The sequence below is a fragment of the Strongylocentrotus purpuratus genome, unplaced genomic scaffold, assembly GCF_000002235.5.
Source record: "Strongylocentrotus purpuratus isolate Spur 01 unplaced genomic scaffold, Spur_5.0 spur5_scaffold_18, whole genome shotgun sequence".
Lineage (NCBI taxonomy): Eukaryota > Metazoa > Echinodermata > Echinoidea > Camarodonta > Strongylocentrotidae > Strongylocentrotus > Strongylocentrotus purpuratus.
The window spans coordinates 20,221,131-20,247,799 of record NW_022145603.1 but is presented as its reverse complement, the minus strand read 5'-3'; the positions used below and the strand labels follow the sequence as shown (position 1 = coordinate 20,247,799).

The following is a 26,669-nucleotide window of genomic DNA, read 5'->3' as shown; positions in this document are numbered from 1 at the left end:
AATTGTTTTTATAAATCTTTCTCTAAAATGGTTTATGTCTTGCTCTAAATATGTATAGACAATCATTACTGGCAATATGATATACTTCATAAACAAGATGACGAAGAACTGCTTTCACTGTAGTCTATAAACATCTTGAGCTTTTCTTCATGAAGTACCGCAACTGAATCCATGCCCTAACTCTATTCGATGACAATCTGTTTTGTTGCGAAGTCGATTAGAGGAGTAATTGATAGTCGGGGTGTTTGTTTTGGCGGGTGAGGGCCTAGCCTATCACGTGACAAGGTGGTAAGGGCCAGTGATCGTCTGGGAAAGACGCCGGCAAAAGGAAGCAACTCCTGATCGCACAAGTTCAATATTTTCCTTCTTACACGTATACACGAGCATTTTACAAACCCCATGCGATCTTACAATGTCAAATATAGACAGGCCTTTTAATAGATCCAGGACATATTAAAAATATACAATATCGTTGAACACCTCCCATTTCGCAATTAATTCTGACCGAAATTTTTAATTCCAGTTGCTTCCTTCTGTCAAGGGTTTGCCAGAAAATGAGGTAAGCCTCGTCCTAAGGGACAGCATTGAATTGACATGACTCATAATGGAAGCTAAGAGCTTGTTGACTTGAAGGATTTATCTTCCCCTTTGGTATCTCTTTCCATTAGAGCAATGTCCACACGAGAGCGTCGACGTTTTAAACTGTAACTTCGCGGAACTTTACACACGTCAAAGTTTTAAACAATGATTCACTATTTACGAGGGTTCACTCGTGAGTGTTCCAAAGTTTTAAAAACAAGCCGAACAACCATTGAGTGTTTTTGCAAGCCTTAAGGGTAAATGCGTACGGCACATACTGTCGAGTAAGGACTGCCCCTCCGCCCCCTCCGCCCCCTCCGCCTCTCCGCCCCCTCCTCACGCGGCTCGTAGTTATCGCGGTAATTATAAGATTGGTTAAAATTTAAATTATGCATAACATTTCATACCACGAATACACAGTCGTAACGGTTTGCAACTACAACATAGCACCGAGGGTTAAAACCACGATTAAAACCTTTAACTTTATAGACTCTAGTGTGAACCTAAATAATGCCTCCTCTGTTCAGTTCTGTTTATCCTTCAATCGTTTAGGATGTGACCGGCCTTAAAAACTTGCAATTAGCTTTTGGTATTTCGTAATGATAAACATTGCTTTAAAGAGGAATCCTGGGTTTCGGAAACTTTTTGTGATTTCTATTTTCTATATTTCTATATTATGTATAGATAAAATTCAATGGCAACCCTATTGTACGTCCCATATAAATGTTCAGATTACGTATGACATCATTGTCATGTTCGCACAAGGTTTTTGAAATTACTCCAGTATTTTTTTCGAAAGGAGTTGCGATCGTGTTTTTGATAGTTTATATTACTTAGCTGCTAGAAAAAAGCATATATAAGCCTGTAAGTAAGCATCCATGGGACCAACAGATAAAGCCTTCTCCGAGGGACTTTGTAACGAGGATGAGTTTCTTACTAAAAGATACAGGCGGATCTACGCGGTTTCGAAGCGAGGTCCTCCCAGTTACCAGACCAGTGGTTGACCACTGAGCCGTCTAGCCTTCTTGTCTGTTTTGTGTCATAAATTGGAAATATTTGGCTATAATAAAAGCCTACAATGGTAATGAAAATTCGTTATTAAAATAATGTCGTTATCCTATCGTTTACAGTTGATATTTTGGTGCTTTCAGTTGTTTAAGTATTACATTAATAGTAGAGCTCCACATTTACCATGATTAGTTATTTCATAAATTTCAAAGGATCAGGTGTATTATGTTAAGGGTATTTTACCTAAAAATAAAACGTTGTGAATATATCACATAGACAAGTCGAAGTTAGCTAGATTACTCATTTATCGTGAATCGCCAACAAAATATGTAACTTGTAAAATTATTAAGTCTCTTTTGGTAGTAGCCTTTTGTTACAAATGATATTCTAATATTGAGTTAACTTTTGTGAATAGAAAAAGGAGGCCAACCAAATGTTAAGTCATTATAGAAATGTTTTACGTGGTCCTACATTGTTTTTCATGGTTTTACATTGTTTTACGTGGTTTTACAAATGAAAATGTCTTCTTATTCTTAATTATTGGGGTCAAATATTAAATTAGTAAATTCAAATTAATTCTTTTTCTTGGCATTCTAAAGAGGATTTAGCACACCCTGATACTAATATGGTTTTAATAAAAGCAGAAAAATGATAGAAAAAAATTAGTTTGATTAATCGCACCTTCAAACATTCAAAAATATTTTATTGTTAATCGGTTTTTGCTCAAACTTTCACTCACCTGTTTCTTTCTCTTTTTTTACTTCTATTAAAATCAACTCCATATCATGGTGGACCTTTCCTTTAAAATTTTCCGGAAACTTTAGTCCTTACACCCACGCACGAATTTTTCTTGCAATGCCTATACTTGCTTCCATTAAAGCTGAAAGTTCATACATGGTTTGTATGATAATGGAGGATGGCTAATTAGTGTTTGCGTCACAGGGAAGTGGGAAGTGCCTGAAACGATACTTGAGATGATCTGAGCACCACGAAAACCGAGATTGCAGTCTTGAAGTTCAAGGACAAAACGGGAATTGTCTTAGAGATTTCCCAAACCCTAACAAAGAATATTTGAAAGAATGATGTTTATGGAATTTCTAAAAATAAGAATAGTGACGGAGATCTCGTCCGCATCGATTTTAAACAGAATATTTAAATGAGCATATCGTAATTGTCAGAGATTTACTACTTCAACCCATCTATTAGGGATGTTGTTTTAAAATAAATTTTGGCGATGTTTTATTGCAGTCTTGTGGTTGAAGGACAAAACAAGTATTGTCTACGATCGTATCCGAACCCTACAAAGGCACACTTTAAAAGGCCGATGTTTATGGAATTTCCAAAAAATAAAAGGGAGGGAGAGATCTCGTTCGCATCCATCGTAAGCTGAATATTTAAATGAGCTTATTATAATTGTCAGAGATTTCTTCTTTCATCCATCTGTGAGTGCTTTTTTTTAAAATACCTTTTTGCGAAGTTTTATGACGTCAGTGGAATATTTTGGGTGAATAACACGCGCGTGCACGTATGGTGGAGATGGTATTCTTCATTACGTATGGCATGCCCTCTGTGTAATGAGTCACCGAGAAATATTTTCTTTTCGAGAGCATCACGTCGAAACAATACACATAAGGCTGAGGGGGTATTTATTCCTATCTTACAATATGGCGTTATGAACGACCTTTGATAGATTGTGTACGTGATGAACTGTTTGCGAAACTGGGAAGGGTTAATGCCTTTTCTAGCAAGCGTACCTCGACAAAATGTCAATTAATCTTAACTTAGCTTAGAGACATTTGTATAAGCGCTATATGAAAATGGAATATTATTATTATTAACACCAGTAGCCTGAACAAGTTTAAATACATGCCATTTAAATGATGTTTCTATTAGAATGGTCAAGTTTACGTCAAATCTTTACCCATAATCTTAATGATGTATTTTTTTCTAAAAATTTTAATGGATTAGTACACTTAAATTGATTCTACAATATATGGTGACATTTTGTATAACTTAATGTGGCATTAGACCATTAACGTCCTCGCTACGCCCTGTTGTTCATCAATATAACCTTTCTAATTTACAGTAGACGTTTGTACATAATTATGTGTGTGTGTGTGTTTTTTGGGGGGGGGGGAGGGAGGGGGGAGGGATGCGTTTGAGTGTGTGTGTTCAAGTTTATTTTGTGTTGATCTGTATAATATTGAAATGAATCTATAACGTATAAGTTACGATAGAGAAAATCGAGAAAGGGAATGACAGAGAATGGTAGGTTAATGACACTCGCCTACGGTAGGCTACCGTCCAGATTATGCTACGTGCCATTATTCTCTCATTTTCTTTCCTTTCCTATGTGTGTGCGTGTTGTCGATGTGGGTGCGTGTGCAGGTGCATGCACTTAAAAAAGGGGGCGTGTCTCCTTTCAGTCAGTTTCTTAACTTTTTCCATTCGTCAAAGAGATGCTTCTTTTTAACAATAAGCGTTAACGCTTTATGAACAGAGCGACATGCATCCGAATTCTTTGTGGGTAGGTCTTTGACATACTGTTTCTAGCCGGGAAATAGGCCAACCAAATCATACTTTGAATCATCAGAACATAGGCTGTCTCTTTCTTTTCCCAAAAAATATAAAGCAGAACTTTTTCTTTCATAAGCTTGTATATAATTCGAAAATAAAGAGAGGTGGTGCCAACAGTTCGAGATTTTGTATTGATTTTTTTTTCTCTGCTAATGGAGTTGTGATCATAAAACTATTGTAGACATTGAAGGGGATCTGAACTTATTTTAATAAGTTGACTATTAGGGCAGTAAAATGTGGTAATCTTCATCGATGAGGGAAAGAGTGCTTGGTCGGGTGTTCTGGACAGACCGGCCAGACGAATGCCCCAATTTCAAGTCGGTAACCTCCTGTTGGTAAGGAAATTATCCACTATTTATTGCAATGCGACAAGAAATGGGCCACAATCTCCAATTACAGTCCAATATGAAGTTCGTCTCCTCCCGCCTCCTCATCTTTCGTTTCAATCATGTGGAAGGTTAGAGCTTGGCGGATGAAGGCCGGAGACAATATTGAACAAAAAGTGGTAATGGATAGCCATTTATGACACTAGCCACCATAATGCGGATCTTCTTTCTTTCTGTGACGTGTTTCGTGTACTCGTTGAATAGAAGCCGTGTTTATGAGGTTAAAACGTGTCAAGTTTGAACAGTTCCTTGATCTCCTCGGGTTTCTGAGGTAGTAGAAACAAAGGATCTTTCACACGTACGACAAATTACGTTGTTGAAGAAAACTAAAGCGAAGAAAGAAAGTTAGAAAGACACAGTCTGAGGTAAACTGATTACCTTTGATTTAATACAAAATTATAGTAATTTTGTTTTATTCCTCCAGATGTGTCATACAAACAAAAACATACAATTCAAATATATGAATAAACGTTTTCAATATCAATTGCTTATACATAAACATTATTACATAAAAATTCATTTGCAGTATTTATAGCTGAACAACAAAGTAAACTTAAAGTACATAAATGCTTAAAAATACTTAAATACTTAATACACAAACACATATATATATTTATATATATACATTTACATGTGCACTGATTATCTTTGATAAAAATACCCACACACACCCACAAATAAACATTTACATGTGTATGGACATGAAAATGTGCAAATAAGTATTGATTTTGTGTATTATGTGTGTTCGTACGTGTGTGGTATGTTTTCTGATGATTTTTACTTCTTCCTTTTAAAGGCCTAATGAAATCCTTTCAAAAATTCGTTGAAATTAGCAAACATTTTCCACCACTTACCTTTTGTGTTTAAGAGAACAGATTTACTGAACTATTTGTGAGAGTGTTCGTGGGTACATTTTTTTAGGTGGGAAATGCTCAAAGTGAGTGTTGCCCAAACTTCTATTGAGGTAATGGATAGACGTACGTTTGTTTGAAAACCTGGGGGAAGAGGGCAAGCGAGCCCCGTTGACCTCGAGTGTATTCAATGGGTATTTACAGACGTGTATCAATCAGATATGATTGTTCACGTCTGATGGGGACTTACCTTTAATGTCACCATCCGAAAGACGTGACTCAGACTCGAACCTGGGTCCTCGGCTGATTCAGTTTGTAACTTCCATTGTTAGTTGGATTACAGGCGCACGCCACAACGCCCATCTCCAGTCCAACCTTATACACTACCAAGTAATACCTTCACATCTAACAAAGATCAATCTTACTTGTCTGGAATAGTAATTATGCCAATGGGTTTTGTGTACTTGAGTGACGGATTAAAACAGGTACTTGGGTCATGAAAAAGGGTATGGATGTTTACTCTGAGCATGGTCTTTGCTAATCTAGTGTGTAGTCTGCCAAGCCCGTTCCCTTGGCTGTGGTTTCGCTAGATAGTAGATAGGGACAGTGGGAATCTCGTTCATACTGAAACGGACAAGTAATCAGATTTTTGTAATTTTTGTAATTTTGTATTTTGTATAATGGATGATGCTTTGATGGATCATTTCCCTGTCACGATTTCATTCGTCGAAAGTCCTTTACCAATCAATATAAGGCTTTATTTCTACAAAACAAGGAATTTTACTCTTACCATTTTCTTTGTTTGGGATCTCCTATGGGTCTCTAAAAACACGTTTATCTGAAAGTACAGTAACTTAATCCCGGATTATCTTTTGAATGTGTAAGGGGTTTCGGAGCTTCTACGTCCCCCGTCGTCTAGAAGTCGAGACGGTTTTCCTCGTGTAAGTCGCCTCAATCGATGCCCTTACCGAATCAGAGCACGTACGAACCGAGTACTTACAGGGTTCACCATAGGGTCTTCGAATACTACTTAAAGAGGAGTTCTGCCGTGACAGAGAGGCGATAAGTAGATGTAATTAATGTCTTTAAGGCTTGTAATATCGTCTGCTTAGAGTTAAAAGGGCGTAAACGCATATATCCATTTCCCCGGAATTAAGTAAAAACCCGAGCTTGGATTTAAATTAACGTTTAGCAGAGGAAACCTAGACCTCTGACTAAATTCGTTTGTTAAACCTGAGTTTCAACAAGAGCTCCGACAGAGATGGGTTCAAATTTTGGTAGAATCTAGACTATACATCTGAACATCAAGCTAGCACCCTTATAGCTCCAAATATATGATATTGATACTGTATTAACTAGTATTAATTAAGGCTTACCCTTATTTTTGCTTTGGTTTCTGTTTTGATTGTGGAATTGCTCCTTTTCGACTTGCCAATATTACACTCGGGATGATTAGTTACAGAGTATTAGAGAGATAATGGAATATAGACAACGTTTTTCCTCTTGAAAATGTTAACTTCTTATTGAAATAACCTACACTAGCTTTTCTACCTCAGTACGATAGGTTTACCTTTTCAACTCTTGAGATAAAATGTTCTATTTTGCTAATTAATTTTTATTTTTTAGACCTTTAAAGCAATGTAATTTTGTCAAATGATTGTTGCAGGCTTCTACCTTTTATTCCACCCACATCCAGGCTTTTTTCATACCTGTAATTTTCTTATGGAAAGTAAGAAAGCTTTGCACGTTATTGATATTGCGAATACAGTGCTAGACAATTCTAGAAATCAAACAAACCTGGATCATCGAGGCTCAGGGTATCCTCTGTGACATGACGTCCTTATCAATGAATCCAAGGTGATCAAATATTCCAAAACCCGTCAACATCCTAATCACTTTCCCAGGGTTATTCCTGTCTATTCTTTTGTTTTGGATCAATCGATGTGAGACATATCTCCCGGCGAAGACCTCAAGCTCTGTCGAGGCTTCCAGAATTCCTCTTCACCTTCGTCTAAACATAGAACCCCAAAGATCTTGCCAATGCCATTGTCGATTTTAACCCAGAAGATATTCAAGTGCTGTGGTATTAATGATAAAGCAGTCCATATTAGAACAGGCTGTGCAGCTCTCGAACATAGATCCACACATCTTGCAAATACTATTTTTAGTTTAACCCAGAAGATCCTCGACTTCAAGTGCTGTGGTTTTCATGGTCAGACAGTCCTTATGAGAGAAAGCTGTGCAGCTTCGGCGAGAATTGCTATATTTCATCTTCTTTAACATATTTAATTATCCCAAATTATTGCCGACATGACATTAAGAGACAAGGAATAATTCAAATAAGATAATGAAATGAATTAAAGGAAATCATGAGAAAGGGAAACAAATGGATATGATAGTAATAGGGGGAGGTGGAGGCAACGATAAAGTGGGCATAGCTAAAGAGAATGAGAAACACACACAGGGGTTATAATATAAATAGGTCTCTTTCCCTTAGATTCACCTTCACAATCCTAAAATCTTCCGAGGAGTTTGTTGCTCCAAAACAAATCTCTCTTGTCATGCTTGTTCCACAGACGTTTAAGGAATTCGATGTTTTTGTTTTGGAACAGGTGATACTAGGTTAACTCTATCGCTAGAACAAACAGGAATGAATTTGATCGGAGTTTGAGCCGACGACGAGCCCCGGGCTCTAGCGGCCTGATGTGTCGGTATTGCCTGCTAGCAGCTCACTCCCCACTGCGGACGTGAGTGAGCCGAAGAAAAACACCACTCTAAAGTACCCGGTACCGATCTATTTCGTGTGAAATCCAAACCCACTTTTCGTGAAAAACAAGGTCAAGATTCCAAAAATGTCACAAATTCAATAAATAAACACTTTTCTACTACTAACAACTTACCCGTTTCCGGTAATTGTTCTGGCAGTTATGTACAGACAGAATCTTGTTATGTCGACAAAAAAAGAGGTACAAATAGACATATACATACTCAATTATACATTTAGGAATTAGAACGCACTGGTTGCCACTGATAGCCTTTAAAGATTTGCGGCTGTACTCTCAAAACGATGTTATAGTACATGTAAGGGAAAATGTAAAATAACAAAGTCAAATTGCCCAGAATCACCCTTAAGACTGGTACTTGCGCTGATATCCCTTTTTAAGTGTTCGCGAACGCCGCCAGCTTTGCGCCGACCTTTACCAATGACTTTTTCTTCTTTTGATTTATAAGTTATGACAGTTAACATCTTTGTACTAAGATAAAAGATTTTCAGAATACAACCCCTGTCTTTCCGAGATATCCGGTAGTGTCTCCGGGCCAGTGTGGAATACCCCTCTAGAAATATGGATTCAGCTCAAAATGTGCAATACCGTACAGTCAAATCAGTAGGGTCCATGGTCAAATCGAGGACTCGACTTATCAGCAGAGATCTCTTCAATCTTTCAACGGATGGCAGTGAGCTAACTGTTGATGTTCTGCCAGACATTTAAACAAACTTAACTGGCCTGAGCTCATCGCCAAGTCAATATACCAACCTATCTTCAAAGTCACGGGCGATGAAAATTCAATGTTTTTTTAAAACACAACAGCAATGATTATTATAAATCCCAACAAAACAGACACGTTATTACCTAGTGGATAATTAACCGGAGCCGGACTCCTACACGCAAGGTACGGGATTCGAATTCCCTACCGATGTATAACGTCATGTGACAGTAAATTAATCTATATTTGCCACTCTTGATCCCAGCAGAGCGAGTGAGTATCACGATCAGGTAGGATGCATTCCTGCATTGTACTGAGCGCTATGATTGCTGGAACTAAAGCAGGGGTAAAAATTTACAAATGTCTTTGGAAGCGCAAATAATGTGTTAAGCGCTATGCGATTGTGGACTATAATAATTATCATAATTATTTTCGACTTTAAGCCAGCGAGAACGTCGGAATTTATATATTATAAAAGCACACTTCTCATGGAGCGACGTGATAGAATGAGCAGGAAAAAGAGTGGCTCGGGTTCCGTTTCCTATTTTCACTTCGTCATGTCCTTGTCGATATACCCCGCGGATGTCTTTGCGCATAGATTTCCTGTTTTTGTGGGTTCAAATGGACCAGCTCATCACCCTCTGCCGTCGGCCTTTCCAGCAGACGCGACCCCATTCCATCCAGCTACACTGGAAGGTTGTACTTTAAAGGTAGTCACTAGTTCTTGTGATTAAACTGCATTTATAAAGAGAGGTAGATTTGAGTTTTGGACTGCAATTTAGGAGAAACCGAACAGTTTTGCTTAAAGGTTGTTTTAAGCTTTTTAATAGAACTCCATTTGTAGTGACCATTCTAGCAAAACCAAAAAGTTTTGCATTTTAATAAGGTTGCCGCAATTTCTGGTGATAAAACTGCATTTTGAAGGAAAAAAATGTACTTTCAGCCAGTTCCAGATAAAACAAAGTGTCTGTTCACTTCACTGAGTCCTTTCCCAACTGTAGTTTTTGAAATTTAACTGCTGTTTGATGGTCTTCACCTCTGGTGATTGGACTGCATTTCGAAAGAAGGTTTCTTGACCTCTTGGAACTGCTTTATCCGAATAACCAAAGATTCTTGATATAAAGAGAAAGTTGAGTTCTTGTCATGCGATTGCATTGCATAAGCAACGGCATGGAATCGTTAAGGAAAGTTAATAATATAGCTTATAAGCATTGGTGTGTACTGGAAGGTTCTGGAGTCATCATAATGATAAGGAAATTAGCCCAGTCTTGATAAAGTAACAAGCACTGTACACAGAAAGATGGATATGGGACTACACTAACATGTGGCATAAAAATCGGGCCTCTTTGTTAATGTCTTTCAGGGGACATTGTTACTCTGATATTCTTCTACACTTGCATAATAACAATGATAACGCTCACAAATTATTGTTCACCCCTCCCCAGAACTCAACCTTCTCTTTTAGTAGAGCCTTGAGTTAGGATGATGGAAATGTATTTGGGAGGACCAAATTCGTTGTTTTAAAAGTTGGTTTGTAACAGAACTGCCCTTTTACAGAAACCAAAGTCCTTGACTGAAAGGTGTTCTTGCGTTTTCGGAGAGAATCTGGATTAAGAGACAAATGAACTGTACTGTGATATCATCCTCACTTTTTGTAATATCGGATGTCACGCTGATGCCCGGACATCATTGAACACCATTACGAAAAGACAACCCATACCCTGCAGGTAATTTGGTGTATTAAATTCTTTTTTATCGCTTATTTTCGAAGCTCTGACTGAAATTAAAACCCGTCTAAATGTGGGTAACAGCTTTTAAAGCAAAATCTATTTTGTTTGCCACTATTCGAAGTAGTGACACCTTGACATTCAAACAAGTATCAAGTTCATGAAAAGCTACACAAGTTCTTCTGCGTACGCTTTTTCAAAATTTGAAACTGGGACAGAAAGTTTACATAATGGATAAGTTCTGTGAAATCCCAGAGCTCCCGACCGAGCAAAAAAAAGACAAATTAGAAGAAATGCTGGAGTTCAACGCCATCTTAAGAATCGGTACAGACAGGTCAGTCCTCTCAGTGCCAATGTCAAAAGACTTAAGAAAACATGCTTTCAAAATCGATCGTATCTCTTCTAGGTTGCATGACCGAACGAATGTACGAGGTATTACTACTACGAAATTTCACTTCAAGTGTTGTTTGAGCCCCTTTGATGGCAGCTGATTTGGCTATGTAGTTTAAACGATTGGATGCTGCAGACAAAGAAAGACAAAAGCTACATGTTCTAGATTCCAGAGTGAATGTCCGCAGTGGTTGATTACTGTCTATTTTACTCTTTGCTTTTATCACGACCGCCATGTTGCTCTCAAGGGCTCGATGAAACTCGGTTGGCGTCCTGTAGACAAGCTTTAGCCAGATGTCTAACTACTGAGCCTTTCCCGTCGGTCAATAGTCATGAGAGCGATTCTATTGACACCGAAAGCGGTGTTTGAACCTTCTCTGTCATCTTTCTGTGTCAAATAATCGCCCCTCAGCTTGCGGAGTTGAATTGCCCGAACATTACCGCGATCTCGCTATCGTCGCTTCTCCCATCTTATCATGTCCAGTGCTAGTTTTCAGGCACACAGCCTTGTCAATCGTATCGCACAACAGAGTGTCTGAATTACGAGACTGTACCGACTGCACGGTCTACTGCACCTAACAGGCTCTCTACGTTAGCCACTCCTGGCACAGCCAGAGACAGACAGAGGCAGGCTCAGCTCAAGACTTCATGGAAATGTGTTTAAATGTCAAATTAGAGTCTGAGCCTGCAGACTAGTCAGGCGCTCGTGACCACGTGATACCCCGACGAAAGCCTGTTTCAGCTGATCGTATACACCGGCGTTTAATGAGGTCGCACAAGCTCTCTTCGCCCCTCTTTCTCGTGCAACAACCGACTTCTACTGCTCAAGCCTATTAATATTCAACTCTTTGTCACTTGAGTAAGACATTGCTGGAGAGCTCGCCGTCTGCCCGTCGCCTAGTCTCATGTACCGAAGTTCACTGGAGTTCACACGACGTGCAAAGAAGCTTCTTCGGTGCCCTTGGGAATACAGAATCTATTTACATGCACTGTTGGTGCTAGGAAATCATTAGATCATGAAATGTTTCCATTTCAAAAAGGTTCTTCAGGAACAACCTCATCTTGTCATATATGTCAAGGACAGGGTGAGGATTCTATTTCGAAAATAGTAACAGGAGGTTGTTGCCCATTCTCCTCCTGTATCAAAAATAAATAGTTTATGAACTCCTTCTACAAATACTTCTACATGTACAGTAGTTCCATTTAATATACTGATTGGCTACTAATACTAATTTTTAAACAATTAAATTATGAATTCCCCCTTAATTGGGTTTTTTCTTTCTTCTTCATAACTCCAGATTGAAAGGTGGAATGTTTGAATTAGGATCTTTGTTGAAGCTTTGATATATCACATTCTCAAGACACCTCATCGGGACAAATCAATTTCTCACATCCTTTACAAATTTGAAAACTTGGAATATCAATAATTAAGTTAACTATACACACACACACACACACACGCACACACATATTGATTACAAATTTAAAATTTTCCAATTCAAATAGGTTCTTGAGAAGCCTTGTTATCTCGTCGTATATATCAAGGACAGGGTAAGAGGAGCTTTTGAAAATATAGACAGCAGGTTGTTGCCCATTTATCCTCGTTTCCTCACGAAAATATTATTTGAAGGGGGAAGCCCACCATGATATTAATTTGGTTTTAACAGAAGCAGAAAAATAAGATGAACATGTCAATGAAAGTTTGAGCGAATTCTAATTACCAATAAGAAAGATTTGAATTTTTGAAGTTGCGATTAATCAAACACCAATTGGCAAATTGGTATAATATAATTTTTTTTAAATTTTCCTTCTAGAAATGATTCGGTCATACAAGCAGCTTAGATATGATAATTGCAAAGATGTTTCCATACAACCCACGTATGGACAAGAAATATTCCTTCTGCAATAACAATGACAATTAAATTTTATGAAATATATGTACGAAACGAATGGGAGGGGAGCTCGCAGGATGCGTCACAGAATTGCCAATTTGCGTTTGATTGGTCGCAACTAAAAAAAATTATAACTTTCCTATTTTTGATCAGAATTTGCTAAAAACTTCTCGTATTATTTTGATTTTATATTTCTGTTAAAAGTTCATTTCTATTAAAGGGATCCGGTAACTTTGTCTCAGATTCTGAAACAAAATTCTGGATTTAGCTCATGATGCAATGATAATTATAAACCTTTAGGTCAGTCAGGAGCCCCATGACTTTTACAAGCCGATCGCCTGTCTGATTATCAAGATATTTATGATTGGAATTACAAATTTTGAAAACCGTTCGCCTGACGGTTTTCATAACACTACAGTCTATTGGGGAAAACGAGTATGGTAAAACCGGTCACTCAAAGATTTTTACTTTTTTGAGGCACTTCTTGATCATTTTGAAGCGCAATTTTTTTAGGGCTTCAATATTACACCATATCACAGACACTGATAACACTTAGGACCGTGTATCTCAGATTTAACATTGTTAAACGATCCCTTTAAGGCATTTGTGCTTTTTAGGATCCAACCAATTATTGTTTAGAAAGGTGATAATTTGGCATGTAATTTTGTATGTGTTGTTTTACTGTTCTTTTAATACATAAAGAATAAACGATCTAGTGCGATTTAATTAATCTTGGTTTCTCCAGGCAGTTACAAAAGAAAAATCGCCCTTACATTGATTTCTGGAGAGTCTTCGGGATCTGTTTTAACTATTCCTTACTGTCTTCGAGGTCCAAGGTTAGATGTCATCAAAACTATTTTATTTAGCTACACCTCGGTACTTCTCATTTCACATTCGTACGTGTTACTTCGCATATAGCTCCAGGTAACATCCATTTGATCAATGGGTGAATCAGCTCGGCAGTAGACGTAGATGAATTGTTCAGGATGAATGAAGTACGTTACTTAAGCCAGAGGAAAGATTTTTTGATCGTAAGAAAACATCCTTTTTCCAGGAGCGTCGCTTCTTGATAAGGGGCATGATCACGATGATGCAACACTTGGAATCGGGACTTCCGAAATTATGATTTAATAAATGCCTTAGTACTTGCTTAAAAGTTTGTATAGCCTCGGGCATAACCTATTTCTATGAGGGGTGAAACGTATTCGAGGATGAAAACAACATGATCATTGAATATGGAATTATGTTAATAAACAAATTACAATGCTTTCGGTGTATTAAAAACAAAATGGCGTCCACGGTACCTAAAATACATTCAAACCTGTTTATTGAGGCCATGAAAAGGGAAACAGAACGAGTGGCCACTGCAGACAGCCTGAGACAGGTGACCTTCATAGATTAGTTCTACAGCACACAATTCTTTCTCTAGAAAGACAAGATACACGGCCACTATAGACAGGTGGCGTTTATAAAGAGGTAGCCAGTAAGGCAGGTCTGACTGTAGTTGATTTTATCCCCAGCTATATTGAATTGGCGGATTGGAAAAAATTAGAATACGTATTACAATGTTCGGAAAGATGTGCATGGACTTTACGTCATGAGAGAAAATATTTAAAAAAATCATTGATGTATCAAAGAATATGCTGAATCTTCTGTGGTATGATGGTGAACTTACGGAACCCCTTGCCTTTATTTTCAAGATATGGCTTACAAATGCATGGGATTGATGACTGGAGTTGTTCAGACATTAACCTTTACAATCAGTCAGCCTTTCTCTCAAAAGTCATGCACGAAAGGTTTCGTGACGATAGTTTTGGCCATTCGATATTCACTTGGAAGGGCTGGATAGAGCCTCATATCATCCAATTGCCCACAGTAAAGTAAATATCAAGTTAATTTATATTTCATGTTACAGTTGGCAACAAATTAGAAAATAGATTTGCAAAACAATCAAGACAGCTTTATATGGGTCATGATTTCCTAGGGTGTATCCATATTCAGACCAAACTTTTAAAGAGTATTCAACATTCCACATGGTTTGAGAAAACCCCGTTTTCACGCAACTCCGATGACGAGAGAAAGAGTCATTTGGCGGGCAGTCGAGGCTTCGTCTGGCGAGGTGTTAGTGAATACTATTAATACCGGAAGAGGAAGCGGCGGGTACATCCCTTTGGGAAACAATATAATCATTCCGCCACCGCTCATTCTCTTTTATTTGTGTACTGATGCTAAAAGGAAATAACTCATCATGCAGTGAAGATGTCTCTCGATTCGAGCATTGCATGATTGGATTTTGCCATGTTTCTGTTGGTTGAATCTATATTATTTTGACTTGAGACGGACAAGGTTGACCTAAAACTGTAATCGTTACCTGCTACATCAGTATATCATTTGAATTTCAACATGAAGTGTAATTAAAGAGCGGAAATGAGAAATAGGAATTAAAAGTAATGTAGTTGCTATGTTTGTTAGCGTGCAAGTGGAAGTGCGTTTAGTACGAGTGTGCGTGTGTGTGTGTGTTTATGCACACTAGTCGATCCAATAGGGAGCTGGAGGCGGAAAGAAATGTGTATCTAGTTTGTATTCTTAACAATTAAAACCAACAGTAAAATTCATACTCGCAGGAATAAAATAAAAGGATAAAGGGCTATGTTATTTTCAAGGAGATTTACATCAACCATTCTGATAGCATCATTTAGGTTTGTTTTGAATGTTAAAAGATATCATCATATTTCATTCTAGCTTGCGATACTTAGAGTGCAAGGGCCCATGCTGAAATTGAAACAAATAAAACAGCTACATGTATCTTTCATCTTTCCTATCTTTCAAGCTTTTGACGATATGATATAGTACCTTATGTCATGATAGTATGGTAGACTCTGCCGTAGGAAAGTCCTGCTCTGGATAGCTATATACTGGGAAACACATAATCCGTAGCTGATACCTAAGTCACACCAGACCGAACCATAACCAATAACAGACCAAGCAAAAGATCACGATACCCCCAAAAGCCAAGAATCTGTCAATGTGAAGCCGGAGTGGAGTCGATTGGGTGATGTGACTGGGGCATAAGGAAGGAAATTCCATAACTACCGCAAAATGATAATCGAAATTGATCTTGACACATCTCATTGATCGACCTGGTGGGGGTGCGTGAACCCCCTGCAGGGAAGGTTAGCCATGATGCTATTGAGTTGACACGTGTGGTTTGCCAAACGTGACGGCCAGGGTATCCCCGTTTAATGGGTCACGTCAGTTCAGTCTTGTTCCTTCAGGAAATGCATGGCTCGTTGTCCTAGACCTTGCCATGTATACGCTGAAAAAGTTTGATCGAAATTGCTTGAACGTAAACGAATGGCCTACCAAATCAAACAAACAATAAACGGCATACAAACTATCTGAAGAAAAAAAACGACACTACGTCTACGAATGATAGAAACAGAATTAAATCATTTTACCATTTTATTAATATATATATATTTTTACTATTCTGTAAAATAAGCTAGCGGCCGAATTCTAACAATTATTCCTTAAAACATATCGTCGCTCATCGGTCTATTGTAGTGTCATTGTAATCATTACATAAGCATTGGAAATTAATGTAGACCGATATAATTGAACGCGTTCAGCTCATACCAATAAATAGACCAAAATGTGCACTTTTCGTTTCGCTTACCACTCAAATATGAACAGATATGGCAGAGAAGCGTCTCAGTAAGTTAGACTTGGTAAATATGCTAACAGTTTGTAAGGTACGAATGAATCCGCTGGGATACTACGAGTGATGATTAACACAAACAATAAACACCAGTAAAAAAAGAAATATTTCACTGTATATTACAAAGCTGAGGTTAAACGTCAATTAATTTGTGATGTTTATTTCCTTCAAGAAAACATTTATTTCATTCGCATAAAATCATCCTGAAGCCTTTGGCAAAACAACTGCTTGAGTATTAAATGTAACAGAGTATGAAAATTAATTGTGAGTCGTACCCTTTAAGCATATGTGTGTTATCGGAATATGGCTGTGAACGTTAGAGGTGTACCTTTTTTCAGGCAACACCGAGATTAACCAGTGTAATGATGGGAGACATAATTGTAGAGAGAACGAGGCCTGTACGCAAACCAGAAAGTCATTCAGGTGCTCGTGTATTCACGGCTACAACCGGCAAGGAATCACATGTCGAGGTAAGTTGCGTAAAGCACCATGAAAAAAGGTCTAGGGTTCGACACCCCATCGGAAGATACATGAATCAAGGTGTTAAGTTGATATCGCGATTGTAATTTTGACATTGGGAAATTATCAGAACCAGTCATGTTTTTTGCAGCGCACAAAGTTTGTTTTTGTTCCTCGCACGCACTACAAAAGAAAACAATTCGGCTAGCGACGCAAGAGCAGCTTACAGGAAACTGTTGTCACTTTAATTATGTTTCTTTTTATTCTTTTTTCCTTATAATTCAAAATATTTACCATCATACATATTGTATTCATGAACGTAACTGTGTGAGTTATACATGTTGCCATACTTATCTTGTGAACTTCAATATGAACTATGACTTCATTTGCAATTTTGTATTTTATTTGTGAATTACATGCAATTACTGTATTACAGCATATTTATTTTGTAGTGAATTGATAGATAGTATTTCATGTATCCTTGAAAATTGTCAGCAGATATTTTGTTCCCAGTGTAGAACGTGACATTATAATGAATTAGGGTATAATGGTTCATTTCGATGAACATGTATATACTGAAAAATACGTGAATCATATATCAAAGTAAAGAATAACAACAAAGTTTAATTTAACTAATCTATGTTTAAGTATACTTTGAAAATGCTACATGTGAATGAAAAAGGGGAACTTTAACGCTAGTCTCTGCCGGTTCCTTCACGGTGACTCAGGAAGGCCTTCAAATGTTCATAGTATGCAATTACTTTTATGATATGGTTGCTTAACAGTAATATATTATTATTAATATATAGTAATACTTTCTGATTGTATAATATTCTTTTATGATATTCAACATTATTCATACAGATGTAGACGAATGTCAAGTAAAAAGCGGTGGCTGTGTTCACACTTGTATCAATACATTAGGAAGTTACCAATGTGGGTGCTATTTCGGGTTTACCTTACACATCGAAGGAAAAGATTGCTTAGGTAAGTGTGTGTATATGCTTTTGTGTGCGTGCGTGCGTGTTGTATCAATACATTTGGAAGTTACTTAAAGTAAGTGTGGGTGCTATTTCGGGTTTACCTTACACGGCGAAGGAAAAGATTACTTAGGTAAGTGTGTGTGTGTGTGTGTATGCTTTTGTGTGCGTGCGTGTTGTGTCAATACATTAGGAAGTTACCAGTGTGGGTGCTATTTCGGGTTTACCTTAGACAGCGAAGGAAAAGATTGCTTAGGTAAGTATGTGTGTATGATTTTGTGTGCGTGCGTGTTGTGTCAATACATTAGGAAGTTACCAGTGTGGGTGCTATTTCAGGTTTACCTTAGACAGCGAAGGAAAAGATTGCTTAGGTAAATGTTAGTGTGTGTGTGTGTATGCTTTTGTGTGCGTGCGTGTTGTGTTAATACATTTGGAAGTTACCAGTGTGGGTGCTATTTCGGGTTTACCTTAGACAGCGAAGGAAAAGATTGCTTAGGTAAGTGTGTGTGTGTGTGTATGCTTTTGTGTGCGTGCGTGTTGTGTTAATACATTTGGAAGTTACCAGTGTGGGTGCTATTTCGGGTTTACCTTACACAGTGAAGGAAAAGATTGCTTAGGTAAGTGTGTGTGTATGATTTTTTGTGCGTGCGTGTTGTGTCAATACATTAGGAAGTTACCAGTGTGGGTGCTGTTTCAGGTTTACCTTAGACAGCGAAGGAAAAGATTGCTTAGGTAAGTGTGTGTGTGTGTGTATGCTTTTGTGTGCGTGCGTGTTGTGTTAATACATTTGGAAGTTACCAGTGTGGGTGCTATTTCGGGTTTACCTTAGACGGCGAAGGAAAAGATTGCTTAGGTAAATGTTAGTGTGTGTGTGTATGTTTTTGTGGGTGTGCATGTTGTGTGTATGTTAGTCAAGGGAATAAGAACCAACGTCAGAAAATCCAAGAATGTACATCACCAGTTACGTTTTTTGTCTTTATTGCTATATTTGTCCATGTTATTTTCTTTTCCCCCTTTTGAATCACTTCGCTTTTATTTCTTATTTACATTTTAAATCGATAGTTTTTTAATATAATGCATTTTATGGTAATTTTAATGCTGTATATGTTGCAAATACATTCATCTGTTTTTCTGATAATATTTTAAATGCCTCATACATTAGGAAAACTCATTTGGTATTAGTTATAATTACTTCTCGTATTGCCATGCTAACTCAGTCACACAAAAGAGATCAAAACCGAACCAACACTAGATCAACGGAACACCGACATGAATTTGAATAGCGATGAATTAATCGGTTTTGGAATCGTTTCTTGCGGTGTAGCTGAGGTACGTGTAATAAAGAGTAACGAAGTCGCCTGTTTTCTTTCAGATAAAGACGAATGTGCATCTGGCGAGCATCGTTGTCAACATGAATGTATTAACACAATAGGCAGCTACGAGTGCGCATGTCCAAAAGGAATGTATTTAAATGAAGACGGAAGAACATGTTCAAGTGAGTATACAAGACGAATAAACGGCATAACAATATTTAAACCAATAATATATTCTTGATTGTTCTTTCGCAAGGTTTTTAACTAATATCAATTTACAGGGAGAAATAATAACCCGTAATCACATATAATTATATTCCGTAGTTTGTTTCCGTCATTAGTACATGTCCAAATATGCATAAGCATAACTTTATTCACCCGATTCCTATTTTCTGACCAATGCAAATATTTGAAAAATTTGAGGGTAAAAATCAATCGTTTTCGACACACGCATTCTTTTCTTTCATGGGAACTGAAAACAGAAAAAAGGAATAAATCAAAGAAAAATTACTAAATGGTTTTAAGATTATTTAAAAGTCAATATTTGTGTGTGTTAATTATTCATACTAGATGTGGGGGGGGGGGGGGGTTCACAAAGATCCAAAGGTAAACGTATCTCTAAGTTGGACTTAACAGTCATGGAATGCCGTTAGCATCTTTGAAAATATTTTGTAAAAGTTATTTTAAAAGTCATAAAATGTTGATTCAAATTATTCATATTTTCTATTTTCAGGGAGATTTCATGTTCTTGACGTAGAATTTATATTTTTTTTAAAAATCAAAATACTTGAATTTCACTTTTGAATGATTTTTTTGGAAGGCTACAAATGGCTCTCCATAATGTTTAAGTCTAACTTAGAGTTAAGTTCTACTTCCTTTTCTTTGTGAAGCATCCTCCTGGACTAGTGCAAGGTTCATGAGGTAACTCATCGAAACCAAAGAAGTTTTGTAATATCTGAACATTCTTTATTGTACTTGTGTGTTTTCTAGACGATGCCGGCTGCTTAAATCCTGACCTAGATTGTGCCCACTATTGTGTCGATGTAGCCAATGGTCAGTCTATATGTCAATGTAGACCTGGCTATCTTCTATCTGGCAGCAAGAATTGTATACGTAAGTAATTAACCCATTGCTTACTGGAACCTGGTGGTCTCTGTGTTAAGCCTATGGGTATAAGATTATTCAGTAGTCAAGTAATTAGGAGTTGATACTATCATAATTTCATCAAGGATGACAGGTAAATGTAAACGATTGAAACAAATTCACAGAAGTTGCTACCACTACCACTACCATTTTCCAACATGCATGCCAACAACATATAAACAAGTGGGAAGTTCAAAATATATTTCCGTCTTAGCCAGTTCTCGACTTTTATGTTTGTACGAGGTACACGTTACTGACCACTCCGACTTTTGCCGAAAAAATGAATGTCCGACATTATGGCGAAAGTTTCTGTTATATTTGGAATTATATGTTCTTTGAAGGTAGGGGTTTGCTCATCTGTAGGACGGATCATCAAGAAAGAATACTGCTTCTTCTCACTTGACTTATCTATCTTCATTACATTCAAGCCAACATTCCTTATCAGGACTACACGTACACATGGTGAAACATAAACCTAACCAGTGTATATTTAATTACTTGGATCATGACCTACAATAAATAATATACAATTGTTTTCTTCAGGAAAACAATATTTGTAATGATTACTTTTCTTACGGGTCGTTCCTGAAGTTGTTGAAGAATATGCGCATTATGTGACACCGATCGTTCGTAAAAGTAAAGTTAATTTCCTGTGATGTATATTTATACACTTGTTATTCAACAGATTCAATATTATTTTAATAAATGTAATGCTGCCTGGGAGAAATTTCAATTGTTTAAACATATTTGTGGATTACACCCAGTAAATAAGATCGATCGACCTGTAATTGAAAAACAAGTAAGAACAAATCTTGAACCAGCGGGTTTTGAACCTGCCATCTAATGCTTGCCGGACTTTACTGGGTGTGAGCCACAAATACTTTAAACAAAAGATGAAATAATGTTGTAAACTTCCTCATGAGGATGACATGATTGTGATTTAAATTCTTTATGATATTTCTTTTCAGCCACGTGTTTACTAGGGAATGGTGGATGTCAGCACGTGTGTACAGATTCACCCATTGGTCCCCTCTGTAGCTGCCATGAAAAGTACAACCTCCATACTGATGGGAGAACGTGTGTAGGTAGGCCCAGGCCGTCATTAGTTCTTTATTCACACCCCTTTTGGATGCCAATCCCATTCCCATCATCTATTCAATGGAATAACCCATTCACACCATCAGCTTAAATAAACTAACAACACGATAGCAACTACTTAAATGTATTAGGTAACTTCCTATTCCCACCATCAGCTTAAATTAACTTCCAACACGATAAAAACGAATTTTGCCTCTGAATCTAAATAAAATCCCGGATTTAGCTCATGCTGCAATCATAGTTATAAACCTTTAGGTCAGAAATGAATCTCATGACTGTTACAAGCCAACCGCATGTTTGATTACCAAGATTTTTATGACTGAAACTCGAAATTTCAAAAAACCCGTTTCCCCAACTGTTTTTATAACACTACAGTCCATTGGGGAAAATGAGCATGGTAAACCAGTTTTTACTTTTTTGAAGCACTTTATGATCAAACTGAAGCACCATTTGTTTTGGGCTTTTAGGGATTTTTCAAAACTTCATCATATCACATACACTGATAACACGTGGAGCAGTCATGCATCTCCGATTCGTAAAACTGGAAACATTGTTAAAAAAATTCGCCATCCATTTCTCGAAGAAATGTCATTTACAAATCCTGTTTAACTTATTATTCGTTCAAACCAATCATTCGCATGGATGAACCATTCACACTTTCCCTTTCAAAAAATAATGTATTCAAACCATCTTTCGAGTAGGGAAACTAACTCATCTGTTCACACATTTAAGCTATTCACACCATTTTTGCTTGCAGTAACTTATTCACACCATCATATTTTTCAAAATGGATAATTCGTTTCGTTCATTCCGTTAATGACTAGTTTTGCATTTAAAGCTCATTTAAATTCACCGTCTAATCTCCTTGCTATGTCAGACCCTTCAATCAAGATGCATCCCACAATTCGCCCTGTTGAATGTACAAAACGATCTTCTCCTCATACACCCTTCTCAACGATTCCCATACGATTCAGCATAAATGTAGGCTATGGACACATGTTAATATTATATACAAAGGCTTATTGAACGGTTTTTAACAACTGTTCAGTTGGAATTCTAATTTCTAAAATTAATCTTACACATTCTGATGGCAATCCTACTTATTCACAGTCTATCTGCATGCAGGTCAATTCATATCTAGCCAATAACCTTAGTCTACTGCATGATTAATATTTTATTTCTTTTAGCATCAGATACTCTTTTAGCGATTACAATAGAGCCACATCATGCCCCAGTTTACCCCTTATATGAAAACCATGTTTGATTTGTTAAAGTATCCGTATTTGATCATTTATAACCAACTTCATGATGATTTAGATCGCAAACATGTTCTTAAAAATGCACAGGAAAATGTCCAATATGTCTTTTGAAATATGTGAAAAAGACAATGGACATCGCTGAGAAAATATGCATTACTCTTTTCCGAATGTCTAAAATATGAAAATTGATCAGAAACTGTACCTTTCGTTTTCGGAATGTCTGAGTATTAATGCAGACATTCTTTTTTATTTGAGATAAAAACTAACACCAAAATTTATCAGATTTTGCTTCGTATCTGTTAGACGTAGATCCATGTTGGATGTGCGTGCATCTGCAAAGTTAAAAATCTCCCAATGCTAGTTATTATTTTGCTATTTTGTCGCATAGGGCCTAGTTTAGTTTGCTTCAGTAGATAGACGATACTTAAATGATAAATATTTGATAGAGCCCCATAGCAAATAACCTGTAATTATATGTTATTATACGTGTTTTAGTTGGTAGTGACCACAGTAAGTGTGGAATGGGAGAAAATTTCGTACCAACTTTGAAAATGATAAAAATATTCATATAGATATGAAGTGTCGTTTCAAATTCAGCTATGATAAAATGATATTTGCAAAGGGATATGTTTGCGAAGTTGGATAGCGGAGGTTTAACTTTCAGATGCGCGCGCATCCATGACGTAACTCTATTCTGATTCGTCAAAATCCAAACAACGTCCATGATGAAGATGTTTACCGACACTTTCTCGTATCTTTCTCAACCTAATGCTATCGCATGGAGAGGCGTACGACGATCCGGACGACTATTCCTCCACTTCAGGTACATATCACGCGTTTGTCACATGGTTTTCACGTGATTTCCACGCGGCAGTCACGTGGAAGTCACGTGAAAACATTGATTTGCAAATCATGTGACATTATGCATATGAAATTTATTCCATTTTCACTTCTAAGAACATTCCAAATGCTTGTGAAAAGTATGGAACGAAAGGTGTTCTTGCTGAAATGTTCAAAACTTTATGTCTACAAAAACTATTTCCTGATAATAATTTGCCTAGATTTTGGAATGTTCTGTTTTCATACATATTTTGTAAATTCATCCAAACCCTTTGCACAAAATATCGACGCCAGGTGCATCTCCATAACTAACCTATGACTAAAGTCGTAAAACTCCGCAAAACAACCACAGGCCGAGTTATTATGGTACATACATAGCAGAGCCATTTAAGAAAAACAATTTCAGGTAGCGCGATCCTTAAAATAGTTCGAAAGCCTGTGCGTCGGGATTTTGTGTTGTGGGTTGGAATAGAGCTAAACTTTCATATGCAAATGACGTGATTAAAAACCGGTCTTTTTCAGCGCTTCGCGCAGATGAGGTTCTCGGTCCGAGGCACAATGGGGCATCATTATCAGGGATAGGTACGAGAGCTTAAATGTGTAGAACTTTGCTTTGACACATTGATTTATGTGTATGTTCAATGTTAAGTTGTAAAACTTGTATCATTATGTTATCTTTGCCTTTTTGTACTCTTGCGTCCGTATTCCGGTAGTTCATTTAAACCCGACGCTAGGTCTGGAGTCGCGTTGAACGGAAGGGAAACTTAGACATCAGACTTTGTCGAGCCTGTTGTTGAAGATTAGCTTAAGCCCACTGTCGGGTTTAAATGTTATTAGAATACGGGCCTTAGAGTCGAGGAATTATAGCCCTTTACAGCTAGTTTATTTAATGTCATTCATAAGTTTGGGCGTCTCCCTGATTTGACATTGCTCATTTTGTTGGGTGTCCCGCCATTGAAATATAACTTTCAAAACTTCTTGATACTTTCACAACAAACAAGGAAGATGTTTTGGAAGTAAAAGTTACTCAAATATTTAATTTATATGTGAGTCTTTAAAGTTATATTTGTCCAAAGAGAAGAATGCATGGTCGAAGTTAATTTATGTTTTACGTTTGCATTTATTGAATGATGATTTCCACAGTCAACTGATCTGCAGATTAAACATTTACATGCTTTATTGCAAATAAGAAATATTCTGTCATTATTTCATACGAGCCAATTCCAGTAATGCAATCTTTCAAACACAGACCAAATGAGAGCTGCGATTACTCTCGAAGTTTCTTCAATTTTTTTGGGGGGCAATCATTCCTCATTTTGTTATTTGACTCAATAACTTTTGATTCAGAGCCCCATAACATATGTCAGATGCCTGCGTAGAAAAGAGAAATAGCAAACATTTCTGCGCCGATTGCATTCACTTTTGTTTCATGACTACATTTCGTTTCATATCAGGAATTTAAAAAGGAAAATAAACTTGAAAATCATTACATTGCAACACGTTGAAAGATAAGAAATCTCAGATTTTTGATGAAAATTGGCTTCGGTTTCAAAATTTCGATGACATTTTCGCCCATGTATATTCTTTTCGGAGACACCTCATTTCATTTTATCAATTTTGCAATAACAGTGAGACATTACTTTGAAAAACAACATGTGATCAATTTAGCTATAAAAATAAATCCTATCCCCAAAAGGGTTATGGGTAAAGTAGGGTAAGTGCGGTAAAACATCGATTAATAATCGAATGAAAAATGCATTTAAGTTTAAAAAGATTGAAGGATTTTTGTTATTGGCAAGAAAATATTCACCTCTGATTGCCATCGCTTGAAGAGGATAATGCCTCAGACCAGAGCCATTTATACACCGAGTTTGGCCAACTTGGTTTCACTGGGTCACAACATGGCGTACATTCTTTTGTTTTGTGCTTGCCCAACAAAGCAGTGGCCGTCATATTGTGTCCAACTCGAACAGGGTTGGCCAAACTCTGTGTATAGATGGCCCTGTCTCAGACTGGGGAGTATCTCCAGCTACGATTCAATGAATGCCATTTTGTTCGCAGAGACGTGTGGGCTGAATAACGGTGGGTGCGACAGAGAGTGTGAGGACACTCCTACAGGTGTCCAGTGCAGCTGTCCGGAAGGGTTCGATCTGCTGGCAGATGGGCGGACATGCAATGGTAAGTAGGCTTCGCCACAGTGTCCATTGAACTATGAGTCCATCATCACAGTACCTAGCAGCAGCTAGTCCACTATGAGTAGTAAAACTCGCTGCCAATGACTGTGAGTATGCCTCAAATACAACAGTTCCCCATCGTGCCCCACTTTTAATATGCCCCACTTTTAATATGCCTTGCCGGTTTCAAATTACTGCAAGTAGTGTACTTTGCAACAGTTTCCACTGTGAGAATGCCTCTCCTGAGTTCAACCCTTGTAGGTATCCCTCACCACAGTTCAAAATCTTTGAGCTCATGACTTTAATTTATTCATAGATCGAGACGAATTTCCACAGTTCTTCAATCCGAACTTTTATTTCTCTTAGAACGATACGCCTTTCTGTGATTCTTATTCAGAAATCGTTAATTTCCAATTTTTTTAAAAACGGAAATATTGCTTTCTTTTTAGATCGAGACGAGTGCATAGTGGATAATGGCGGTTGCTCTCATATGTGTACGAATCGATTAGGAACCTACGAATGTACCTGCCCCAGAGGCTACAAGCTGACATCAGAAGGACATACATGTGAAGGTAAAGTTAAATCATAGACCCTAACATGTTATTATTTGTTTATGTATACTGAGCAATTGCGAAGAACAACTTCTTCAAGTATAACAAGTAATCTTTGACAATCGGTCGGCGAAATTTGATACCTGACACTTTTTTCTTTGATAATAATTTCTATGTATATTTGCCTTTATATGATTAATTGTTAGAAAGTACATTTTAGTATTTTATTTTTGTTATG

The 26,669-nt window shown here is 37.3% G+C and overlaps 1 protein-coding gene across 8 annotated transcripts in view; it reads left to right on the top strand.

Annotated features, from left to right (window-relative positions):
• Positions 1-26,669, top strand: part of LOC577317 (signal peptide, CUB and EGF-like domain-containing protein 1) — a 49,635-nt gene that overhangs the window by 6,511 nt on the left and 16,455 nt on the right. For 4 of the 8 annotated variants that reach the window (XM_030989410.1, XM_030989411.1, XM_030989416.1 and 1 more), the window contains exons 2-10: positions 16,953-17,084; positions 17,938-18,060; positions 19,426-19,548; positions 20,357-20,479; positions 21,478-21,594; positions 23,651-23,689; positions 24,229-24,288; positions 25,768-25,884; positions 26,330-26,452. In XM_030989410.1, coding sequence (XP_030845270.1) covers positions 16,953-17,084; positions 17,938-18,060; positions 19,426-19,548; positions 20,357-20,479; positions 21,478-21,594; positions 23,651-23,689; positions 24,229-24,288; positions 25,768-25,884; positions 26,330-26,452 — 957 coding nt within the window. The remainder of the gene's footprint in view (positions 1-16,952; positions 17,085-17,937; positions 18,061-19,425; positions 19,549-20,356; positions 20,480-21,477; positions 21,595-23,650; positions 23,690-24,228; positions 24,289-25,767; positions 25,885-26,329; positions 26,453-26,669) is intronic. The other 4 variants (XM_030989412.1, XM_030989415.1, XM_030989413.1 and 1 more) reach the window with 4 other exon arrangements.